The following is a 23192-nucleotide window of genomic DNA, read 5'->3' on the forward strand; positions in this document are numbered from 1 at the left end:
CACCTTGAGTGCTGACTAGCAATACATGACGACAAACACACTTTTGATTTTCATTTAGTTTTGTATCACTCAGACTGCACACTCCCTCAGGTTTTATTATCTGTGCACAGAACTGTAGATGGTTCATGATTATTCTACATTCTCTTGTGAAGAGAGAGCGTGCAGAAGCAGCAACGTTCATAGAACCAACAGGATGTACCTTCCTTTCTTGGGGCATTGAAGTGTATAAGGATTGGTCATCCATAATTAATGGCTGTAATCTGTTAAAGTGGCAGTCAGGAGAGTCACTGATGTAGGTGGGAGGATTGTGGGCAAGGTTGGATAAGAGTCTAGGTGGAAATCAGTTTTATTGTGCAGGAACAGGCTGCGGAAATAGGTTTGATTTTGGGGAGGAGATAGAAGCTGACTGTGTCAGATTTTGAACTTGAGAGATTGAAGGATGTTGAGGGAAGACCCAAACCTAGCCAAGTCCGTTCCTTCACCTTTTTTCCCAGTACATTGATGACTGTGTTGGTGCTATCACCTGCTCTTGTCCCACAATGGAAAAGTTCATAATTTTGTTTCCAATTTACATCCTTCCCGTCTTCACATGGTTCATCACGGATACTCCCCATTCCCTTCAACTTCGGTTTCACAATTTCTGGGGATAGGCTAATGATTAATATTCACTATAAACCCACAGCCACCTTACTTCCTTCCACTCAGTTTCCATTAAGATTTCGACGCCATTCACCAAATTTATCCATGTCTATTGCATCTGTTCTGACAATGCCACCTTCAAGAATTTTCCTCCACTGTGCTCGATAGGACTCTCGGAGATGTCCATTCTATTTCCTGCATTTGTGCTCACACATCTTCCCCTCCCTCTCAGAACAATCAAATTTCTCTGGTCCTCACCTTCCACCCGACTGGCTGCCATGCTGAGCAAACTATCCTCCATTCCCACCTCCTCCAGCATGTTACAGTCACCAAACTACATATTCTCTTCCTCTCGCCTTTCCTTTTGTCATTCTGAGGAGATTGTTCCCTCCACGATACCCTTGTTCGACCTTCAATCACCTCCAATGCTACCCCCTTCCCATCACTTGACAGCGTCCTTCCAGTAATAGCACCAGAGAGCCAACATCTGCTCTGTAACCTCCTCCCTTCCCACAGTCCAGGCCAACAAAAGCTCCTCACAGGTGAAACAGTGACTACAAAAGCAAAATACTGTGAATGCTGGAAATCTGAAATGAAAGCAGGAAATATTGGGAAAACCCCGAAGTCTGGCATTCTGTGGAAAGACTAACAGGTCGATGATCTTGACATTAGGGAGATTGGATGATCACCTCCATTTTGTCTGTAAACATGACTCTAAACTCCTGGACACCTGTTATTTTAAGTCTTCCCCGTGTTTGGCATCCTACACTCTTTCAAAGAACTTAATTGTTAGGCTGGAAGAACAGCACTTCAGCTTCTGATGAGACACTTTACTGCCTTCCGGACTCCGCATTGGAGATTACAATTTCCAATCACAGCCACTTTTCCAATTTATCAATAGCCATTGTTGGTAATGATTAAGCTATTGACATTTATAACAACTTTAGAGCCATCTTTTGTTTCTCATCCCATCTCATCCCCCTGAGCACTCCCTCAAGCTATTTTTGTTATTTAAACACTCTTGCCTTCCACCCTATCACTGAACTTGGCTTTTGTTCAGTCCTTCTTCTCCTGCCTCAGTACAGTACCTTCTCAGAAACCATTGCATCTCTCAACTTTTTCCAGTTCTGATTAAAGTAATTTTGTCACTCCCTATATGTGCTTCAGCGTTTTGTGGTTCTATTTCAGATTTTCAGCATTGGCACTAAGTTGCTTTTGTAGCTACTGTGGAAGGACAAACATTTGTTTGAGAGAAAACACAATAAAACTCTTGTATTTTGGGCTAAATTTAATTTATTTTCAAATGATGTCATGGTGCAATGGAGGGTCTGGGAAGAGACCAGGCCAGTCTTTGCTCGTTGACTAAAAGTCTTCACTATCACAATTTGCCGGTGAGAGAACTGCCTGACTTCCAGTTTAATATGAACTTTCTTTTGCTGCCCAGGTTTCTCCAATGTGCTGAAAATGTTGAAGGGAGAAAGCAGCCGAGAGGATCTGATTTCCATCATCCAGCAATATGGTAGCCATTATATTGCTGAGGCTCTCTATGGCTCAGAGCTCACATGCAAAATACACTTTCCAAGCAAGAAGGTCCAGCAACAGCTTTGGCTTCAGTATCAGAAAGGTAAAAGAATCAACTTTATTATTTGCATGAGCAGAATACTCAGTGGGGCGGGGGGGGGGGTGGGGGGTGGAGTCATGAAGTTTGACCCTGAAATCTTACTTGATCACAGGACTAAAGGAGCTTTCCTCTCAGGCTGCAGCTTGAGGCAGTGTTGTCCTGCATTGCTTATGCCAGCAGTGTAAGCCATTCCGGACCAAACCTCTGGTTATTTCCTAACACTCCTGTGAAGTGCCTTGGCGCATTTTATTACAGTAAAAGCACGGTCTAAGTGCAGGTTGTTGTAAACAATCACTCAGCACACTCCCTGGGGATTATCTCAGTCCACATTCTCAGATGTGGTACTCATCAGTCTCCGAAAGTTGCAAAAGATATTTCTTGCAGTACCATCAAACAGTCAGAAGGAAAACTGGCATTAAAACTATTTCAGCGTGGAAGTTGGTTTCAGTGACAAGAGGAGCAGCACCTCCCAAAGCATAAGCAAGCGGAATCTTCCATTGCTGGAGACTGCATGCGGAATGCGGCTGCTGGGATGCAGCACTGCGACATGGCGCACCGAGTCAGAAATCTATTGGTGAATGATATATTTAGGAGGGCAACTTAAACAATCTGAAAACTGCACATTTGGGTATTTATGTCCTGTATTTATCGACCAATATTATTTTGCAGCAGAGGCCTTTAGATCGGAGAGCCAGATACTTTAAACAAATCTCACTCCCCCAAATCTAGGAAAAAACCTCACTTCAATGTCAGCTCTAACCTGTTTGATTAGCCTGGTCTCCTCTCAAACTTGGGTACTGTCTAGCACCGTCATCCTTTATCGGCTTTCAAAACATACTGAGATGCAGGGATTGAGAAATGTCAAGCCATGCTGGATCAGAAAGTCTTTTTGCATCCTTGATACTTGCTCTACACAGTAACCTCTCCAGTCCTAACATCTATTGCTTGGAGTCACCAGTTGTCCGGAAATGTTTTGAGCAGACCCAAGCAGCTCGAGGACTCGCCACATGACCGAGAAGGCATGGGCTCAGTAAAGATAATGAAGATTTAACTCCTCCTTAATGCGGGGCACAATATTTTGGGAAGTAAAATGATTTTTTAATCCTTTATCATGTTTTATCACTTTTGTGTATGTCACATAAATATTTATAACCATGTTGTTTTTCAGTTCCCACACCTGTGATTAGGCATTCTAACATCCGAAAATCTAGAAAATAACAAAATTCAGAAATGACTTGGTCCCGAGCATTCCAGACTGGCAAGGTTACAGTGTATATTGTTGATATTTTAGGAAAAAAGGACCATAAGATTGCATTAAAATCCAGCAGTTTTATTTTCTGAAACACTTTTATTAAATGTATTACTCATTATAAAGCAAGGTAACCTTAATATTGTTCACAGAAGTACCAAACTGCAAACCAAATGATCCAACGATGTGCAGCGATACACCACCAACCAAAATTGTCTATTTAACGAAGCTTTGCAACATGCAGTACGGTTAAATTGGTAGTTTGATTTTAATTGCTGAGTTTACCCACAAAATGAAATTTGCAACACTTCACAGGGAGGTTCGGGTGGGCATAAAGTTGATTGTTGCAATGGTGGGAAGGGTGCAAGGCTTGCTTTTTGTCCCCAGACAATATAAAAGCTATGGTGCTATAAAGATTCGTTCTGCCATGGTCATTTAAATATCAATTTGTTACATGCCTCCTGGAGTGATAATTGTAGATTTTAATGCAGTGATCCCAGCAGTCCAACACCAGAAGCTGACCCTTGGGTGACACAGCTACCCCTACTGGGCACACTAAACCTTCTCTTATCAGACTGACAAATCCACCCTCTTTGGGAAAGAGAAGGATCTCCTTGCGCCCACTGTCTGCAACAATCAGGTTTCCGTTTATGTCGACACACATCCCTGCGATGCAGCGGAAGTCTTCATTCTCAGCGAAGAAATGGCTGTACTGCCGACTGAGCTGTCCCTCTGGACTGACTGAGCCAATGGAGAAGCCACCTTCCAGGTGATGCTCATTCTGACTATTCTCCAGATTCAGGCCCAGGCCCTGAGTGAAATAGACACTGCCGTTGGCATCACAGGTCACAAACTTGGGCCTCACTGCACTGCACAGCCGTGAATAGTTTACAACGCCGACATTACGGTCCACAGTTAGACACCATAGCTTCCCACCTTCTACGTCTGTTACCACAAACTGTCCAGAAGGCATTGCTGCTATGCCCCAGGGCTTCGTCAGCTGGTTTTTATGACATGCGACACATTGCCCAGAAGTGGTGTAAATCTTAACAGAGTTGTCGTAGTTGTCGGTGACGCCAATTAAGCCAATATTGTTGACCGCTACAGAAAGCGGTATCAAGTTCGGGAGCTCAGCACCAAGAAAACTGAGAACAAAATTGTCAATACTATTTGGACTCCTTCTAATCTCCTTCATAAAGCCTTTCCGATTGAAGAGTTGTACACGGAAGTTTCCCCGATCTGCCACGAGCACTTCCCCTTGTATTGTCACACACAGGCTCACTGGGAGGTGAAACAACCCAGGCAAATTCCCGTGGGAACCAATTTTCTTCAACAGCTGACAGTTAGGGGGCCCAGAGGCCATGCTTTCAGTTACCCTGCTTTTTGGAGATGATGGTAGGAGGAAGCTGGCCATTTCTTTGGAGGAGTCTACCTCTTGTGCATACTCAGTGGGAGTAAACATCTCCATGAGTGTCTCTTCAATGGGAACAGTATAGGGCCTGGTCTCAAGCTGTCCGACCTCAGTTGGCTCTAGGTGCTCCCCTTTGACCAATTCTACCTGTTGAAGAGTTAAATGGGTGGGCAAGTTGTTAGTCAAATCAGGGTCTTCATCATCAATGGCTTCTTCAAGAAGAGCTGTGTCTGCCTGTTTGATTTTGGTGCTGAGGTAATCACACCGTGACACAATCTGCACCTCTGCAATATTGATCAGATAAGCATGTTCCTCCAGTATCTGATTGTTCATCTTTTCAACTTCCGACACTGCCGACGTGAAAGCCCTGCGGGATTTGGCCAGCTCCTCTTGGATTCTTCGCTCAGCCCGACAGTAATCCTGATGGATTGCTTTGTATTTTGCCTGCATGTTTTTTGCTACCGTGTCCACGGCGGTCTTCTTGTGCTGCATGTCACCCATCATTTCACGTAGCTTGGCAAGCTTAATCCCAACCGCCTTCCGCCGCTGTTCGGCTGCTGCACGAATTGTGACAATGGTGTGTCCTTGCACTTGATGAAAATCAGTCTTGCAGTCCTCACAAAGGACCAGGCTGCAATTCTCGCAGAAGTTTCGAGGCAGTCTCTTCCGGCAGACTTTACACATGACCGTACACATTGCTTCACTTAGAGAGGCCGAATCAATGATTTTTAAAACTGTAAGATTGTCCGACAATTGCGACAGATTATTCATCCTGGTTATTTTGCTGCAAAAGGGACAACGTACTCCATTTATACTGTCTGCTATGAGCTTTTCCAAACACTGTTTGCAGATGGTGTGTCCACACTGCAGGAGTTTGGGCCTTATTACAGTCTGGTTGAAGGTCTCCATACAGATGGGACACTCCAGCACCTCACGGACAATGTCTGCATCCAGGCTAGTTGCCATAGCTAGTCACCTCTGTCACCTAAAAGCAAAGAGATCAGTAAGTAAGATTTGATGCATTGATGATTTCCAACTTTTCGAAGGGCGACACATTTAACAGCCAGTTTAATATAAACATCATTTCAGTGCACGGTTATATGCCATAACAATTTTACATAAGAGAAAGTGAACATTGGTTCATCTTTGATATCAAAGGAATTTGAGAAATACAGCATCGTATAACAAACACCAGTCAGAAAGTATATAAATTGACAGTTTTTACACTGTTACAGGGCCTGATTTATAATGCAGCCATTAGTCGCTTTCCGGAATGATCAGTAAAGGGGGGGGGGGGGTTTGAACATGGGCAGGCTCCGATTATCACTACTCGTCAGGTCAGCACTATCAGGAGAAATATATGTTCCTTTGAAAAGGGTAGTCAGTGTTTTTATAAAAAACTCTTAACTCCATTTCAAAGACTGACAACCAACCCACCCAAAGTAGTATTCCTTACACTTCAACCAGAAAGTACGTCTCAGTAAATTCCACTTCCAAATGCAAGGATGTCACTTACATTTTATGTAAGCCAACCAACAATTCACCGATCTCTTGTCACGATTACACATAACATCTATTTAAAACAGGGTATTTGGGATCCATTTTAATATTTACATGATGAGGAATTTTACAGGCTGAGGTGGGGCATAGAGAGGATACTGAGAACGATATTTCCTTCTCCACATCCTCGACTTGACTCTGAGAAAGTCTTCGCGAAGAACACCCCTTCAGATCCCCAAACATCTGCACATCAATCTGCACCTGACCAAGTAGCAATCCACTTGTGCAAGTGTAAAAATATTCCAGCCCTTCCCGTCGTCATTCCCCTCCTCCCCACAGATTCCAAAAAGCACTGGCTTTGTCACCAAAGACTGCAGAGGTAGCAGCAGTCCTTTTCATTACCTTCAGGTAGCTCGAATAGTCATTTCAACTCGCTGTGTGGCTGGAACAATGTACCGCAAGGTGAGCTCAGGATGAGTACTGGGACCGGAGGGAGAGGGTTTGATTTGAGGGCATTGCAGGTCCAGTCGATTGTGGGAAAGTAAATCCCAAACAAGATCCACTCCAGGCCTCAGCAGGGAATCTAATACCAAACACCACCCTCCCCAGCCCCTCATATCTCAAATGTCAGGATACCTGACCTGAGGGAGGGGGGCAATTAGCCTGCAGGAGGAGGGGAGAAAATTAAAACAAATGATAAGCTTCTTGCAGGCTCGGTGAGCCCATGTGGCCTCCAGGCCTCGTTTGATGCAGCACTTCGCACATTCGGAGAGGGCCCCCAGGCCTACCTTGGTTGGTTGCGGGGCTGGGAGGTCCCGGTGCGGACGCTGCAATGAAGTGCGCCACTCACTCACCTGTCGCCGTCCGTCACTCACCTGTCGGGGGAACCTGCCGAGAACGCGCCTGCCCGTCCGCGCGCGCTCAATCAACCGCCGCCGCGCGCTCCGTCGATCACCTGCTTTCTCCCGGCCTCCGCGCCTCGCCCTGTCAATCACGCGCCCGGGGAACCGGCTGTCGCCTCCAGCTCCGCCGACCGACCGCCCGCTCGCTTTCGACTGGCCGCCACCTTGCAGGCCCGATTGTGACGTCACCCCCGCTCCGCCCCCGCTCGCGCGCGGATTGGCTCCCAAAGCGCCGAGCGGCGGATGTTCGCTCGATTGGTTCGACGTGCTGTCAATCACAGCACGTCCCTCCGACGCGCTGTCAATCAGAGCACTTCTCCCCGCCCCTCTGACGCGCTGTCAATCAGAGCACTTCTCACCGCCCTCCCCCTTTAAACTTGATGTGGAGATGCCGGCGTTCGACTGGTGTGAGCACATTAAGAAGTTTTACAACGCCAGGTTAAAGTCCAACAGGTTTGTTTTGATGTCACTAGCTTTCGGAGCACTGCTCCTTCCTCAGGTGAATGAAGAGGTATGTTCCCATATATATATATATATATATAGACAGATTCAAAGATGCCAGACAATGCTTGGAATGCGAGCATTAGCAGGTGATTAAATCTTTACAGATCCAGAGATGGGGTAACCCCAGGTTAAAGAGGTGTGAATTGTGTCAAGCCAGGACAGTTGGTAGGATTTCGCAGGCCAGATGGTGGGGGATGAATGTAATGTGACATGAATCCCAGGTCCCGGTTGAGGCCACACTCATGTGTGCAGAACTTGGCTATAAGCTTCTGCTCGGCAATTCTGCGTTTTCGCGCGTCCTGAAGGCCGCCTTGGAGAATGTGTATAAAAATAAATAGTTCAAACTTTCGAAGGTGCCTCTCCACGCTTAAACTTGGTTCTGGCAAATTACAGCCATAGGAAAGTTAGTGCTGGATGAGGCTTTTTCAGCCCATCGCGTTTGTGTGGCCCAAAAAAATTACAAAATAAACTGGCCGTTCACTTTAATCCCACTTCCCAACACCTGGTCCGCAGTCTCACAGGATTCCAGGTACCTTTTAAATGAAAGCAAAATACTGCAGGTGATGGAAATCTGAAATAGAAACAGAAAATATGGATAAACGCAGCATGCATGGAGAGAGAAACAGAGTAAATGTTTTGGGTCTATATGACCCTTTTACAGAAGTGGCGCTAGCGTTATTCGTGCGATTGATCACAGAGGAATAAACAAAATACTGAAGTCACAAACAAGAACAGGGGATGCTGGAAAATCTCAACAGGTCTGGCAGCATCTGTAAGAGAAAGCAGAGATAAAGAGCTGACTTTAAGAGTCAGTTCTGCAAAACTACATTGCAAAATGCATCACACTATTTGCATTGAGCCTCATTTGGAAAAACAAACACTTCCATTGTCTTTCACAACTACTGGTTGTCTCACAGCCCTTTATCTATATGGAGAGGGATAGGTGCGTGCAACAGGGCAATGTTTACAATTGGGGGAAGGGTAAATACGATGTCAGACAAGAATTGAAGTGCATAAATTGGGAACATAGGCTGTCAGGGAAGGATACAAGTGAAATATGGAACTTGTTCAAGGAACAGGTACTACGTGTCCTTGATATGTATGTCCCTGTCAGGCAGGGAAAAGATGGTCGAGTGAGGGAACCATGGTTAGCAAGAGAGGTTGAATGTCTTGTTAAGAGGAAAAAGGAGACTTATGTAAGGCTGAGGAAACAAGGTTCAGACAGGGCGCTGGAGGGATACAAGATAGTCAGGAGGGAACTGAAGAAAGGGATTAGGAGAGCTAAGAGAGGGCATGAACAATCTTTGGCAGGTAGGATGAAGGAAAACCCCAAGACCTTTTACACATATGTGAGAAATATGAGAATGACTATTGCGAGGGTAGGTCCGATCAAGGACAGTAGCGGAAGATTGTGTATGGAGTCTGAAGAGATAGGAGAGGTCTTGAACGAGTACTTTTCTTCTGTATTTACAAATGAGAGGGCCCATATTGCTGGAGAGGACAGTGTGAAACAGACTGGTAAGCTCGAGGAAATACTTGTTAGGAAGGAAGATGTGTTGGGCATTTTGAAAAACTTGAGGATCGACAAGTCCCCCGGGCCTGACGGGATATATCGAAGGATTCTAGGGGAAGCAAGAGATGAAATTGCAGAGCCGTTGGCAATGATTTGGGCAGCACGGTAGCCTTGTGGATAGCACAAATGCTTCACAGCTCCAGGGTCCCAGGTTCAATTCCGGCTTGGGTCACTGTCTGTGCGGAGTCTGCACATCCTCCCCGTGTGTGCGTGGGTTTCCTCCGGGTGCTCCGGTTTCCTCCCACAGTCCAAAGATGTGCGGGTTAGGTGGATTGGCCATGCTAAATTGCCCATAGTGTCCAAAATTGCCCTTAGTGTAAGGTGGGGTTACTGGGTTATGGAGGGTAGGGTGCTCTTTCCAAGAGCCGGTGCAGACTCGATGGGCCGAATGGCCTCCTTCTGCAGTGTAAATTCTATGATTCTATGATGATCTTTGCGTCCTCACTGTGAACAGGGGTGGTACCAGGGGATTGGAGAGTGGCGAATGTCGTGCCCCTGTTCAAAAAAGGGACTAGGGATAACCTTGGGAATTACAGGCCATTTAGTCTTACGTCGGTGGTAGGCAAAGTAATGGAAAGGGTACTGAAGGATAGGATTTCTGAGCATCTGAAAAGACACTGCTTGATTAGGGATAGTCAGCACGGATTTGTGAGGGGTAGGTCTTGCCTTACAAGTCTTATTGAATTCTTTGAGGAGGTGACCAAGCATGTGGATGAAGGTAAATCAGTGGATGTAGTGTACATGGATTTTAGTAAGGCATTTGATAAGGTTCCCCATGGTAGGCTTATGCAGAAAGTAAGGAGGCATGGGTTAGTGGGAAATTTGGCCAGTTGGATAACGAACTGGCTAACCGATAGAAGTCAGAGAGTGGTGGTGGATGGCAAATATTCAGCCTGGATCCCAGTTACCCGTGGCGTACCCCAGGTATCAGTTCTGGGTTCTCTGCTGTTTGTGATTTTCATTAATGACTTGGATGAGGGAGTTGAAGGGTGGGTCAGTAAATTTGCAGACGATACGAAGATTGGTGGAGTTGTGGATAGTGAGGAGGGCTGTTGTCGGCTTGAAAGAGACATAGATAGGATGCAGAGCTGGGCTGAGAAGTGGCAGATGGAGTTTAACCCTGAAAAGTGTGAGGTTGTCCATTTTGGAAGGACACATTTGGAGTACTGTGTACAGTTCTGGTCGCCTCGTTTTAGGAAGGATGTGGAAGCTTTGGAAAAGGTGCAAAGGAGATTTACCAGGATGTTGCCTGGAATGGAGAGTAGGTCTTACGAGGAAAGGTTGAGGGTGCTAGGCCTTTTCTCATTAGAACGGAGAAGGATGAGGGGCGACTTGATAGAGGTTTATAAGATGATCAGGGGAATAGATAGAGTAGACAGTCAGAGACTTTTTCCCTGGGTGGAACAAACCATTACAAGGGGACATAAATTTAAAGTGAATGGTGGAAGATACAGGGGGGATGTCAGAGGTAGGTTCTTTACCCAGAGAGTACTGGGGGCATGGAAGGCACTGCCTGTGGAAGTAGTTGAGTCGGAAACATTAGGGACCTTCAAGCAGCTATTGGATAGGTACATGGATTACGGTAGAATGATATAGTGTAGATTAATTTGTTCTTGAGGGCAGCACGGTAGCATTGTGGATAGCACAATTGCTTCACAGCTCCAGAGTCCCAGGTTCGATTCCGGCTGGGTCACTGTCTGTGCGGAGTCTGCACATCCTCCCCTTGTGTGCGTGGGTTTCCTCCGGGTGCTCCGTTTTCCTCCCACAGTCCAAAGATGTGCAGGTTAGGTGGATTGGCCATGATAAATTGCCCTTAGTGTCCAAAATTGCCCTTAGTGTTGGGTGGAGGTGTTAACCTTGGGTAGGGTGCTCTTTCCAAGAGCCGATGCTGACTCAATGGGCCGAATGGCCTCCTGCACTGTAAATTCTATGATAATCTATGATTAATCTAGGACAAAGGTTCGGCACAACATCGTGGGCCGAAGGGCCTGTTCTGTGCTGTATTTTTCTATGTTCTATGTTCTATATATTTCAATCAACAATTCAGCAAATGCAGTATTTTTTCAAGTGTAGGCTTGGTTACTGCTATGATTTATACCTTACCTTTAAACGTGCATACCTTACATGGGGACTGTGGGATCGCACAGCTTTGCAGTTTACACAGAACATTGGTCAGTGCGAGGGGAAAGTTTCTGTGTGTCCAGTTCTGGATGTTGGAACAGCAGTCTAACAATTTACAGATAGTTGAGGGATCTAGAGAGATGACAATGATGGGTTTCCTCCGGGTGCTCCGGTTTCCTCCCACAGTCCAAAGATGTGCAGGTTAGGTGGATTAGCCATGCTAGATTGCCCTTAGTGTCCACAAAAGTTGGATGGGGTTACTGGGATAGGGTGGAGGTTTGGGCTTGGGTAGGGTGCTCTTTCTGAGGGACAGTGCAGACTCGATGGGCCGAATGGCCTCCTTCTGTGCTGTAAATTCTATGATGCAGAGATGCCTGTCCTCAGTGTATATGTGGGACCTGCTGTGTTTTCAGATGATGCCACCCGTTAATGAGAAATACATCAGGAAGTTTGACTTTGTTTCTTCACAAAATCTGATATGGTTTGATTGATTTGTTGCAAGACGATGAAGGGAATTCACAAAATAATTCAACTGAAGCTGTTATTTTGGCAATAGGTTCAAATATTGGACAACATAAATAACATAAAGTGAGGAGCATCTCACTAAGGGTAATTAGATACATTCCTTTTCAGCTGAAAGATAATTGTCTGGATTTTGAGATTTAAAAATGTTGAAGTTACCAATGGTCACTGATATTAAAGTGTTAATTGTACTGCAAAGTTTAGCCCTCAGATATGTGCAGCTAAACACGGAAATCAGGAATTTTCTGTCTGTGTCACTCGGTCCCCCAAAAATTATGCTACATTGGTATCACGCTGAGTGACTGCATTTAAATGCACGGAATTGTATGAAGTTGCTGTACTTATGTAATAGATACAGATTAAACTTTCTATCAAAAATTTAGAGCTTGTCCATTCTAATGCAAGTACATTTTTTAACAGTGCGACAAATCTGAATTGCTGCCAATCAACTGCTCTCACACTGAAATTTACTTTTAAAAGTGTGGAGTCTCATTTCTTCACATTTTATTTATTGGAGATATTGAAAAATAAAAGTAAAATATTTTATGATTTAATTTTATTTCTACTGACTCAATGAATTTAATATTTCTTCGGGGAGGACTCCTGCCCGAAGAAGTGAGTATGGAGGCACTGGAAGAAGAGTTTGGTATTGTATTGAGCCCGAATTGAGTTGGGGGCGTAAGGGTTATTTGCTGGGTGCAGCATGTTCAACATCAGAGAGGGAAGGCCAGAGGGTGAATATATGGCAATATATGGGAGGGGTGGAGGAGCCTGGGTGGGCGTTGGTATCGATGAGTTGTTAGAGCTTGCGTTCTGCAGCACTGGAAGGAAGAGAAAAAGTTTATTGTTATGGCGGCGGATGAGATGAAGAATGAAATGAAACTGGGGACAAGAACAGCTTTGAGATAGGGTGAGTTGGCATTGCTGGAGAGATATCAAGTGTTTGCATATGGCAGTGCATGGCCTGAATTGGATCTCAAGATACGGCGAGAATAGCACTCCAAGGAATGTTGTATGTCCTGGATATACCTGTAATCCTGGGTGGATTCAAAACATGAGGGGTGGAACTTGAGTTGGAATCCATTCAGGGTAAGTCGAGGAGAAAGACAATCGCTGAGGACGGAAATATGGCTCTGAAAGTGAGGTTTGGTAAACAACTTGTCAAACATCAGGAGGGAAATGGAAAGCAAATAAGGTGGTCAGACAAACTGAAATCCTGTTGGAGAGAAGAACAGTACTTCTTCAGGATAGGCATTCCTGGAAGAGACGTTGCAGTGAATTAAACACAAAGATAAAAGCAAATTACTGCGGATGCTGGAATCTGAAACAAAAAGAGAAAATAATGGACAGTCACAGGAAGTCTGACAGCATCTCTGGGGCGAGGCTGGATGACTCTTTGTCAACGCTGGAGAGAACTGGAAATAGGTTCATATTTATACTTTTGTGGGGGGGATGTGGAACAGTGGGGCTGGATAGAGAGCAAGCGATAGGTGGAGATTGGCAAAGACGCTATGGATAGAAAGACAAAGGGAATGTAAATGGAGTGATCAAAGCAGGATGGTGAGTTGAAATGACAATGACAGGATGGTCTGGGTCCTACTTGCGGACGGACCAAAGGTGTTCTGTAAAGCAGTCACCCAATCTGTGTTTAGTCTTTCCAATGTGGAGTGGACCGCATTGGGAACAGCAAATGCAATCAACCAGATTGAAGGAGGTGGACATGAAGCACTGCCTCACTTTAAAAGAGTGTTTAGGAACTTGGATAGTGAGCAGAAAAGAGGTAAAGGGGCAGGTGTTACACCACCTGCGATTGCATAGGAAGAGGGTGAGGTGTTGGGGGTGATGGAGGAGTGGACCAAGGTATCCCGATGGAGGACTGGACGAGGGTATGAGGGAATAGTCCCTGTGAAAGGCTGACAGGGGAGTGAGAGAAGATGTCTTTGATGGTGACATCATGTTGGAATTGGCAGAGGATGATTCTCTGAATGCGGAGGCTGGTGAGGTGAAAAGTGAGGATAACTGAGACCTACTACGCTAATAGATCCAGCTCAGCAAGAGATCTTTATGCAGTCATTCAGTGGCTGGTTTAGTTCAGTGGGCTAGACAGCTGGTTTATGATGCAGAACAAGGCCAGCAGCGCAGGTTCAATTCCCGTACCAACTTAGGTAGGCACCGCAGGCACCGGACTGTGGCGACTAGGGGCTTTTCACAGTAACTTCACACTTGTGACAATACAAGGTTATTATTATTATTAGTGGAATCTTATTATTAATCCTTGGCTGAGTTCGAAACTTACTAATGGATTCTGTGCAGTCGGGGTTGTTGAGAAGGGGAAGGTGATATTGGTCATTTTGACAGATGCATGTTCTGCTGAGGTTAGTATATTTTTTTAAGGGCCTTCCAATCATCTCCAGAAATGGGTCTGTGTCCCATTGAATAGAGGTGTGCCTCTTAACCTGTCCACCTTGGCCTCTGTCTCAGCTTCAAGCCTTCAGGCACGGCTTCATCCTTCCCCGACTCCCTGCGGGCACAAGATTGCGACATTCAGAAATTTCTTGGCTCCCGATTCTGGCGTCCAAGGTGAAAACGTGGTCCAGACAGTTGCTTGCGCTGTTCACCACGGTCCCTGGTCCTCTGTAGAGGGTGCCTTGCCAACAGAGCATTTCAATCACAGCAAGTTCCTGTCTAAAACTCCTTAATAAATCTGTGGTATAGTTATGATCAGTTGGAGCTGTTTATTCACCACTGAGCACAAATTCAAGCCCATTAGGTTTGCAGAATAATTTGTAAAGAAAGTCTTTGAACCAACTGGTATAGCTGAGTTCAGAAGGCAATTTCCTTGTTATTGGAGACAGAAGAAATTGAAGTATTTGGTGGGGCAGCAGAATAATAGGTTGATCTATTAAAAAGGGATAGATCTCTTTTTGTGCTTCTAAATAACATAAAATAACTGGCACCGCATAAAGAACAGAAATAAATGATGGATGGGCTCTATATGGCCAGATATCAATTTAGTAAGGGAGTGGCCCAGATCTGATAACTGAACGTGAAAATACTGCTTGATGACTAAAAGTCTTATGCCGAGACTGGTTGGAGCCTTCTTGTGATAACAATGTGAATAAAATTGGAGAGTTTTGAGAATGTTAGCTCTTAATACATCACCATTGAAATAATGGAACATTGCTAATCGCTTGATTTCTGATCCACTAATAAACAGTTTAATACTTTGTTTTGGGTCAGAAAAAAGAGGTCAGAACATGGTCATATTTGATAAATTACAACGTTTCCAATGATTTCCATTATTTACATGCATGTATTAATTGGGAAGTGCTTCAGGCTTATGAGTTCACTTAAAACAATTTGTTACGAGGATGTTTTTGGTTCCCCTCTCCGAGCTCCAATGTACTGACTCCATCATTCTCCTTGGCATCAGTTTTTGATTTAGCCTCACTGTTCGCAGCCTTGTTGTCACATTTGACCTGAAGATGGGCTTAACTTCATATTCATTCCATATCTAAAACCCCTTATTTTCACCGCCAACATCCCACAGCTTCACCAATGCAGCACGGTCGCATTGTGGATAGCACAATTGCTTCACAGCTCCAAGGTCCCAGGTTCGATTCCGGCTTGGGTCACTGTCTGTGCGGAGTCTGCACATCCACCCCGTGTGTGCGTGGGTTTCCTCCGGGTGCTCCGGTTTCCTCCCACAGTCCAAAGATGTGCAGGTTAGGTGGATTGGCCATGATAAATTGCCCTTAGTGTCCAAAATTGCCCTTAGTGTTGGGTGAGGTTACAGGGTTATGGGGATAGGATGGTGTGGACCTTGGGTAGGGTGCTCTTTCCAAGAGCTGGTGCAGACTCGATGGGCCGAATGGCCTCCTTCTGCACTGTAAATTCTATGAAAATGCTGCAGCTCACCTGGTATTGAAACTTTCATTCAGGCATTTGTTACCACTGGGCTCAACTACTCCAGTGCGGTCCTGCCTAGTCTCCCACGGTCTAGTTTTCAAAGACTCGAGGCCATCCAGCCTCTGTTGCCATTGTTTTAATTGCTATTTATCTATTGCCCCTGCACGGCCAGAGAAGTTCTGAAATGTTAACTCTGCTTCTCTTCACATACACTCGCACAACTGCTGAACATTTCCAGCATTTTATGGTTATATTAGTGGGAAACATCACTGATGACTGCAGGAACAAAAACACAGAACGTGGAGCCAAAATGTTCCGGCTGTTCCCACTGGTAGAATCATCTGGTTCCACCAACAGTGACCCCCCTCTCACCACCCCCCCCCCCCCCCCCCCACCCCGCCTGCCTGCTGTGGGCACCTCGGCAGTGAAGGGCACGAACAACAGGAAAGTCCATGACAACAACAAGACTGGAAGGTCCCGCTGTCGGTCACTGGCGGGCTGCTTCTGCTGCTGCAAAACACGCAGTCGGGGGAGGGGGAGGGGACTGAAAATCCCATCCAAGGATACTAAAAGTCAATGAATTAAAATATTTGTCAAATGTTATGAATTCAATTAATTGTATCTGTGTGCCCCTGCGGGCATTGTTGCATTTTGGGGTGCAGCATATTCCAATGCTGGTTGTGTGGTTTCTGCCCAGTGACCAGGATGGGGGATACTGTGAGTGTGTGGATGCGTCCCCCAGCTCAGTCCAACGGCCAGTGATGAGCATTTTGGGGGAGTCAGAAAACAAGCTTTCAAGCTGCGAGTGCGCCATGAGCTGGCTGTACAAATGGGACCCAGGAGGAGGCCCGGGAACTGTTTGATGGACCCAAGTTCTGGAAAAAGAGTGAAGAAACCCCGGGAACCACTAACAGTTAGAGTGCACATACCATAAACTGGAGGCAGAAGTTCTGACCTTTCCAATTAGAAACCTTGCAAAAAGCTTGATGAGGAATTGTGTTGAAGGAACTCATGTATTTACTCAGAAGTTTACGCAATAGTGAGTTTAGAATTCAGTTATTTTGAGTGTCTCAGGGAGTGATCCCAACTGGTCTTCCAAAAGACAACTGGTTGAAGCGGAGTTAACCCAAGTAAGACATCTTGGTGTTGTGACAGTGGTAAATCTGCACCGAGGTTTGTGCCTGTAAGGGTTGCTGGGATAAAAGGAATAGTGTGAGTTTGAATAAATTTCTGGTATTTCTACCGTTTGTCTAATGTAATAGAGTTCATCTTTCTCACTTAGTAAATCTTTAATGTGCTCTGATGGATCAATGAACTTATTCACCAATAATAAAAGACATAGTTTAAAAAAAAAAGGGATGGATTCTCCGGTCAGCGATGCCGAAATCGCATTCGGCGATAGGCCGGAGAATCAAAGTTCCCTCCCAAATCGGGGGCGGTGCCACTTTCACAGTGTTCCGCCTGTGGTCCAGCACCCGATGCTCCGCCCCCGACCGGCCGAGTTCCGGACGCCGTCGGTCGGGTGTGGTCTCATCCGCCGGGAACTCGGCGTAGCGGCTGTGTACGCCGCTATGTACGCTGTGTACGCCCCTGTGTACAGCGGGGGAGGGCCGATCTGCGGGCAGGGGAGAGTTTATCAGGGGCTGGGGGCACTGTTTGGGGGTGGTCCGGGGCACGACAGCCGGCCGAAGAGGGGGGCTATTTTGCGGGCCGGCCGCCGCAGGCCGCCGCCGTGCACCTGCACGGCCACGGACCCGGCAATTCTCCGGGCCATATTGCCAGCTAGAGCCAGGTGCTCTATGCTGCCTTCCTGCTAGCCCCCAGTAAAATGGTAAATCAAAGACCGTTTTACACCATTGTTTCTGGCATATAATGCCACCATTCCCATGCTGGTGTGGGGACACAGCCCCAGATCTTCAGACTGATAAGGTCCCAATTCTGCTATCAGGCTGGATTCTCTGGTCCCTCCCAGCCGTGTTTTTCTTGGCGGCGCACCGTTCGCTGGTGGCGGGATTCTCTACTCCCTCCACTTGTCAATGGGATTACTCATTGAAGCCACGCCACGTCACTGGGAAACCCATGGGTGGTGGTACGTTGCCAGCAGGTACAGAGAATTCCAACGGTCAGAGAATTCCACTTAGGTCTGCGTTGAATTAACTATTCTCAGCAAGAGTGTTATAGTTGGTCACCAGAAACTAGAAATGGTGTCACTATCTTTACTGTCAAGGAGAAATCAGCCAGATGTATCCGTCATTATCTCGGTCTCAAGTGATTCTGATCCACAGTGTGCAGGTGCAGCTACCAACTAAGTGTGTGTAATCTAGCTGTGATGCTCTGACTAAAATTTATGCTTTGACCCACACATAAAGGATGGTCATTGTTAAGGAATGGGTTAAGAGACATTCCAATTAGATGTCTCATTGATGTTCAGTATCCAATAATTGACATTGATATGTAAAGAGGTTACTGGTGGCTCTTGTGGCATGTGATGTGGTGATAGAGTTTTGTACAGAGTGTGTTAAAGGAAAATAAAGGTCTTTGTGAAAAGGAGCAGAACACTTGACTCTTTACTCAACAGCAGCCGGAAGCTAACAGTGGTGGCAGAGAATGGTTGCTGTGCAAATGGAAAGGGTTGAAAGATACAACTTTTCCTGAAGAAAAAAAAATTCTGCATCAACCAAGGAGTGAGTGAGAAGGGAAAGAAAAAAAATACATATGGCTGAACCTAGAATAAAGATGTCCGGATATGACTAACCGCCATTATTTTCTGAAAGGGGATCCTACGACCAATGAAGTAGTGAAGTTGTTATGTGGACTAAAGTAACTGCCTTGGGAAAGAGCAAACAAGGCATGGCATTGGCTCTTTTTCTACCCGATGAGAGTAAAATCCGAAGCAAAGTGTTTTCTGAACTGGAATTGGAAGAGTTCGACTCAGAAAAAGTTCTGGAGATTCTAAATGGATAAGATTTATCAAAAGGATGACTTGGTAAGTGTGTATGAAGCCTGGTCAGAATTTGATAGATTCCGGAAAACAGAGGATATCTCTATCGAGGCCTATTAAATGGAATTTAGCAGACTATACAAAAGGCTACACAAACACCGCCTGGAATTTACACAGTCCGCGTTGGCATTTAAGTTACTGGACTGTGCTAGAGTGACCAGTATGGCTCCTAATTTTGACAACAGTTAAGATTACAGATAAGGATACCTTATTCGATCAAATGATAGAAGCCTTAAAGACGTTTCTGGGGAAACATTCAATTCCTATGGCTCTTTTGACACAAATGGGTCAGTCAGTAATAAAGCAGACTATGGAAGATACACTACTGACAGGATGGCAAGATTGTATGGCTACATACAGGTTACAAGAGTATGGAAGGAGATCGTGACCTGGAAATTATGAGGACAGAAACCCATTTAAAACCTACAACAGGAGGAGGGACATGGAGAATGGTAATAGGAAAATGAACCCCAGAAATGCCCGGGGTATGATAAATCGATGTTTTCGTGTGACTCTCAATACCATTTTGCTTTCAACTGTCCAACACATTATAATTGAGTGTTTGAAGCAACACATGACACAGAAAAGTCGGAAGAGGAAATAGATAGTGACCAGAAAGAAGGCATTATCCTATTAACGAACAGTTTTACAACAGTAATGAGAGTGTTGCTTGCAGAATCCTTCAATTGTACTGTATTAGACAGTGGCTGCACATCTACTGGGTGTGGAATTGACTGGTTAAAATGTTACCTGGACTCTTTGAATGCTGAAAATCATAACAAGATTAAGGAATTTGAAAGTTCCACAAGTTTCAGGTTTGGGGATGATAATGCTCTGAAGTCACTGAAAAGAGTGGTGATCCCTTGCAATATTGCCGGAGTGAATCATTTCATTAGCACGGATTTGTATCAAGTGAGATATCTTTGCTTCTGAGCAGACCGTCGATGAAGAAAGCACACATGAAACTGGATATGGAAGAGGGGAAGGCAACTGTTTTTGGAAAGACGGTGGACTTACAATTTACACAGTCGGGACACTATTGTATTCCATTACTGGCAAATAATATTTCAGGTGCAGTTGTTAAGGATGTGTTATCGGCAGCTGGAAATGGGACTTCAGCGGATAAAAAGATTGTTGTATTAAAACTGCATCGGCAATTTGCACATCCATCTCCTCGGAGGCTGAAAAAATTATTCAGGATGCAGGGGTAAGGGATGAAGACTATACTAAGCTGATAGAACAGGTTAGTGATTGCTGTGATGTTTGTAGGAAGTACAGAAGGACACCATCACGACTGATAGTAACCCTACCTGGCCAGGGATTTTAACGACATTGTGGCTATGCACCTTAAGATCTGAGGTAAAGCTAACAATATATTTATTTAGCATTTTGTAGATTCAGCAACCAGATTTAGTCAATCAACCATTGTATGAAGTAAAGAAAAGAGAGTAATTCTGGATCAGATCATTGAAAAATGGATAGGGACAGGAATGGGCCCACCGGCAAAATTCCTTACAGACAATGGGGGCGAATTTGCTAATGATGAGTTTAGGGATATGTGTGAAAACGTGAATATCACAGTTATGAATATAGCTGCGGAAAGCCCATTTAGTAATGGTGTGTGTGAAAGAAACCATGCTGTAAAAGATGACATGCTCCAGAAATTTTTGGCAGATAGACCAAGTTGCAAGTTAAATTCAGCCTTTGCATGGGCGATACATGCAAAGAATTCATTGTAGATGGGTGGGGGCTATAGTCTCTATCAATTAGTGTCTGGTAGAAATCCTAAAATTCCGTCTATTGTCCGATTGTTTTACAAAAAGAGGGGCTAGTTCATAGAAACGTTTGGATATTAATAACGAAGGGTGCCTGTTTCTGTAACTTTTTCAAAATAAAGGGGGGGGGGGGAATTGTGTCTGTTTTTGAGTTTCTTATAATTTTGTTTTTTCAGGGGAAAACAATATTTACCAAATTATTTTTTTAACCAAGGAAGGGGAGACTGTTAAAGAATAGGTGAAGAGACATTCCAATTAGATGTCTCATTGATGTTATGTATCCAATAATTGATACTGATATGTAAAGAGGTTACAGGTGGCTCTTGTGGTATGTGATGTGGTGATAGAGTTTTGTACAGAGTCTGTTAAAGGAAAATAAAGGTGTTTGTGAAAAGGAGCAGAACACATGACTATTTACTCAACAGCAGCCAGAAGATAACAGTCATTTGAGCAAAGTACTCAAATGTTCATGGAACTGTACTCTATGGTGGCACTGTCACCTCAGAATCAAATGATTGTGGGTTCAAACGTTACTGCGGAGACTTGAACACATTTATATCAAAGCTGATATTTCAGTGCGATACTAGGGGAGTGCTGTGTTGTCGGAGCTGCCGTGTTTTGGGTGAAATGTGAAACGAGGCCTAGTCTGTCTTCTCAGGTGAATGTAAAATATGCCACAACACTATTCAGAAAAGAGCGATGGACTTCTCGCAGTTCCCAGCCCACAGTTATCCCTCAGCCAACATGTGAGGAAAGTTATTGGACTGATATGTATATAGTCAGGTTCGTGAAAGATTAATTATTATATCTCTGTGTAAATCAAACATTAGAGGGTGCGACCACTTCTCTGTATTTAAGTCACACCCTGAGGGAATTCTGGGAGTAGCATAAGGAGAAAGCATGGTGACAGCATTAGCAGAAGATTGGATTCGACAGAGTTAACACGAGGTTAGATCATAATGTAGTTAGTGACTATTTAGATTATTGAGTATGCTAGACAGATTCAATATTATTTAATTATTATCTGTAGCTCAGTAGCGTGTGCGAACTTCATTTAATTATATTATAATAAATTAGTTTTGTTTCAATCTTTTGATTGGTGGATTCTTTGTCAACAATACATTGGATCATTCTGAAAGAAAAGACAACACAACATCTGGTCATTTCTTTCCTTACCGTTTGTGGGACTTGTCATGCATAATTTCACTGAAGCAATTCCTACATCAGGTAAGTGAATATACTTGAAATGCACTTCTTCATGAAAGATGCTGCATAAATTAAATTATTTTTTTTTAGTCTATCAAGGGGAGGGGGCAGGTAGAAAAACGTGCATACCTTGGAAGCTGAAAAGGTTAATATTGCCTGGCACAATAAATGAAAGAGAGCAGCCGTATGTGTAAATAATTGAGAGATACCTTAATTGACATACCTGCTTGAAACATATTTGATCTGATACATGTGTCTTGTTACTGAAGCTTTAATTCATGTCAGCAAATCAAAATGAACAATTTATAAACTGTATTCAAGATAGCAAATGTTCCATGATGCCTCACAGTGCAAAATCAGACCAAAAAAATAAAGTTCTAAGGAAAGCGCATCTATCCTTTCTTTTCCCTATGATCTTATCAGACATTTAGCCACGATTTAGCAGCCTCATCACGTCGGGCTTGGTGTTGGGACGAGGCCGTTGAATCTGGCAAGAGGCATTTTGCTAGATATATGCTGCTCGAAACACCTTGCAAGATTTAACAAAACCTCGCGAGACATTGCGATCTGGATCGCGCCCTCTCTGGGTGTGATCCAGATCAGCACATTTAAATGAGCCATTTGGCGCATTTAAATATGCATTTGTGGGATTCTCCCCGAGCCTGGGGCTTAATAGCTGGCCCTACAAGACCTCACCAGCATGCTGTTTGGTACTGGTTTTCACAAATGTGGACCTGTCGTAATGCACCGGAGGGGTTCTCCCAGGTCATTAGAGACCCCCAGGTGTTCGGGATAGGGCAGGGTGGCACCCTGACACTCCTTCTGGGACACATGCATCTTAGCAGTGTCAGAATGGCACCCTGGATGTGCCACCCGGGTGCCTTGGCATTGCCAGGCTGCTCAGGTGGCACTACCCAGCTGGCAGAGGCAATTCCAAGGTGCCAGGGTGTCATTACCAGTGTGCCCATCACACATTGCCAGGGCCATGGCCCAGGGGTGGGGGGGGGGGGGGGGCTTACCAGGTGGGGAGGGGCCACCCAAGGGTTGTGGGAGGGGAGGAGGTTCAAAAACAGGGGAGGGGGGCTGCTGAAAGGAGGGGTGAATGATCGGGCAGCGAGACAAAGTGGCGCCCCGATCTGTGAGGAGCCTTTCCTGCTGGGCTTACCAGGACAAAATGACTCTAAGTGCGTCCTGGGCGGAGAGAAACTCCCAAGGCCAGAACGAAATGGCAAAGTGTTGTTGCATAGCAGGGTGTTTCT

At 45.0% G+C, this 23192-nt stretch overlaps 2 protein-coding genes across 7 annotated transcripts in view; one reads left to right on the forward strand and one right to left on the reverse strand.

Moving 5' to 3' along the window:
- The window catches only part of LOC140399093 (astrotactin-2-like), a 2178011-nt gene that overhangs the window by 1361556 nt on the left and 793263 nt on the right, over positions 1 to 23192 (forward strand). For all 4 annotated transcript variants that reach the window (XM_072488234.1, XM_072488235.1, XM_072488236.1 and 1 more), the window contains one exon: positions 2084 to 2263. In XM_072488234.1, coding sequence (XP_072344335.1) covers positions 2084 to 2263 — 180 coding nt within the window. The remainder of the gene's footprint in view (positions 1 to 2083; positions 2264 to 23192) is intronic.
- On the reverse strand, positions 3575 to 7515 carry trim32 (tripartite motif containing 32). Of its 3 annotated transcripts, none has more exons than XM_072488240.1 (2): positions 7376 to 7515; positions 3575 to 5905 (listed from the first exon to the last, which is right to left on the reverse strand). In XM_072488240.1, exon 2 carries the CDS (start codon positions 5884 to 5886, stop codon positions 3952 to 3954), a length of 1935 nt encoding a protein of 644 aa, XP_072344341.1. In that variant the 5' UTR covers positions 5887 to 5905; positions 7376 to 7515; the 3' UTR covers positions 3575 to 3951. The 3 variants fall into 3 exon arrangements, with proteins under 3 accessions (XP_072344341.1, XP_072344340.1, XP_072344342.1); XM_072488239.1 differs by having other exon boundaries at positions 7296 to 7505; XM_072488241.1 differs by lacking the exon at positions 7376 to 7515 and adding an exon at positions 6823 to 7269.

The sequence above is a fragment of the Scyliorhinus torazame genome, chromosome 22, assembly GCF_047496885.1.
Source record: "Scyliorhinus torazame isolate Kashiwa2021f chromosome 22, sScyTor2.1, whole genome shotgun sequence".
Classification (NCBI taxonomy): domain Eukaryota; kingdom Metazoa; phylum Chordata; class Chondrichthyes; order Carcharhiniformes; family Scyliorhinidae; genus Scyliorhinus; species Scyliorhinus torazame.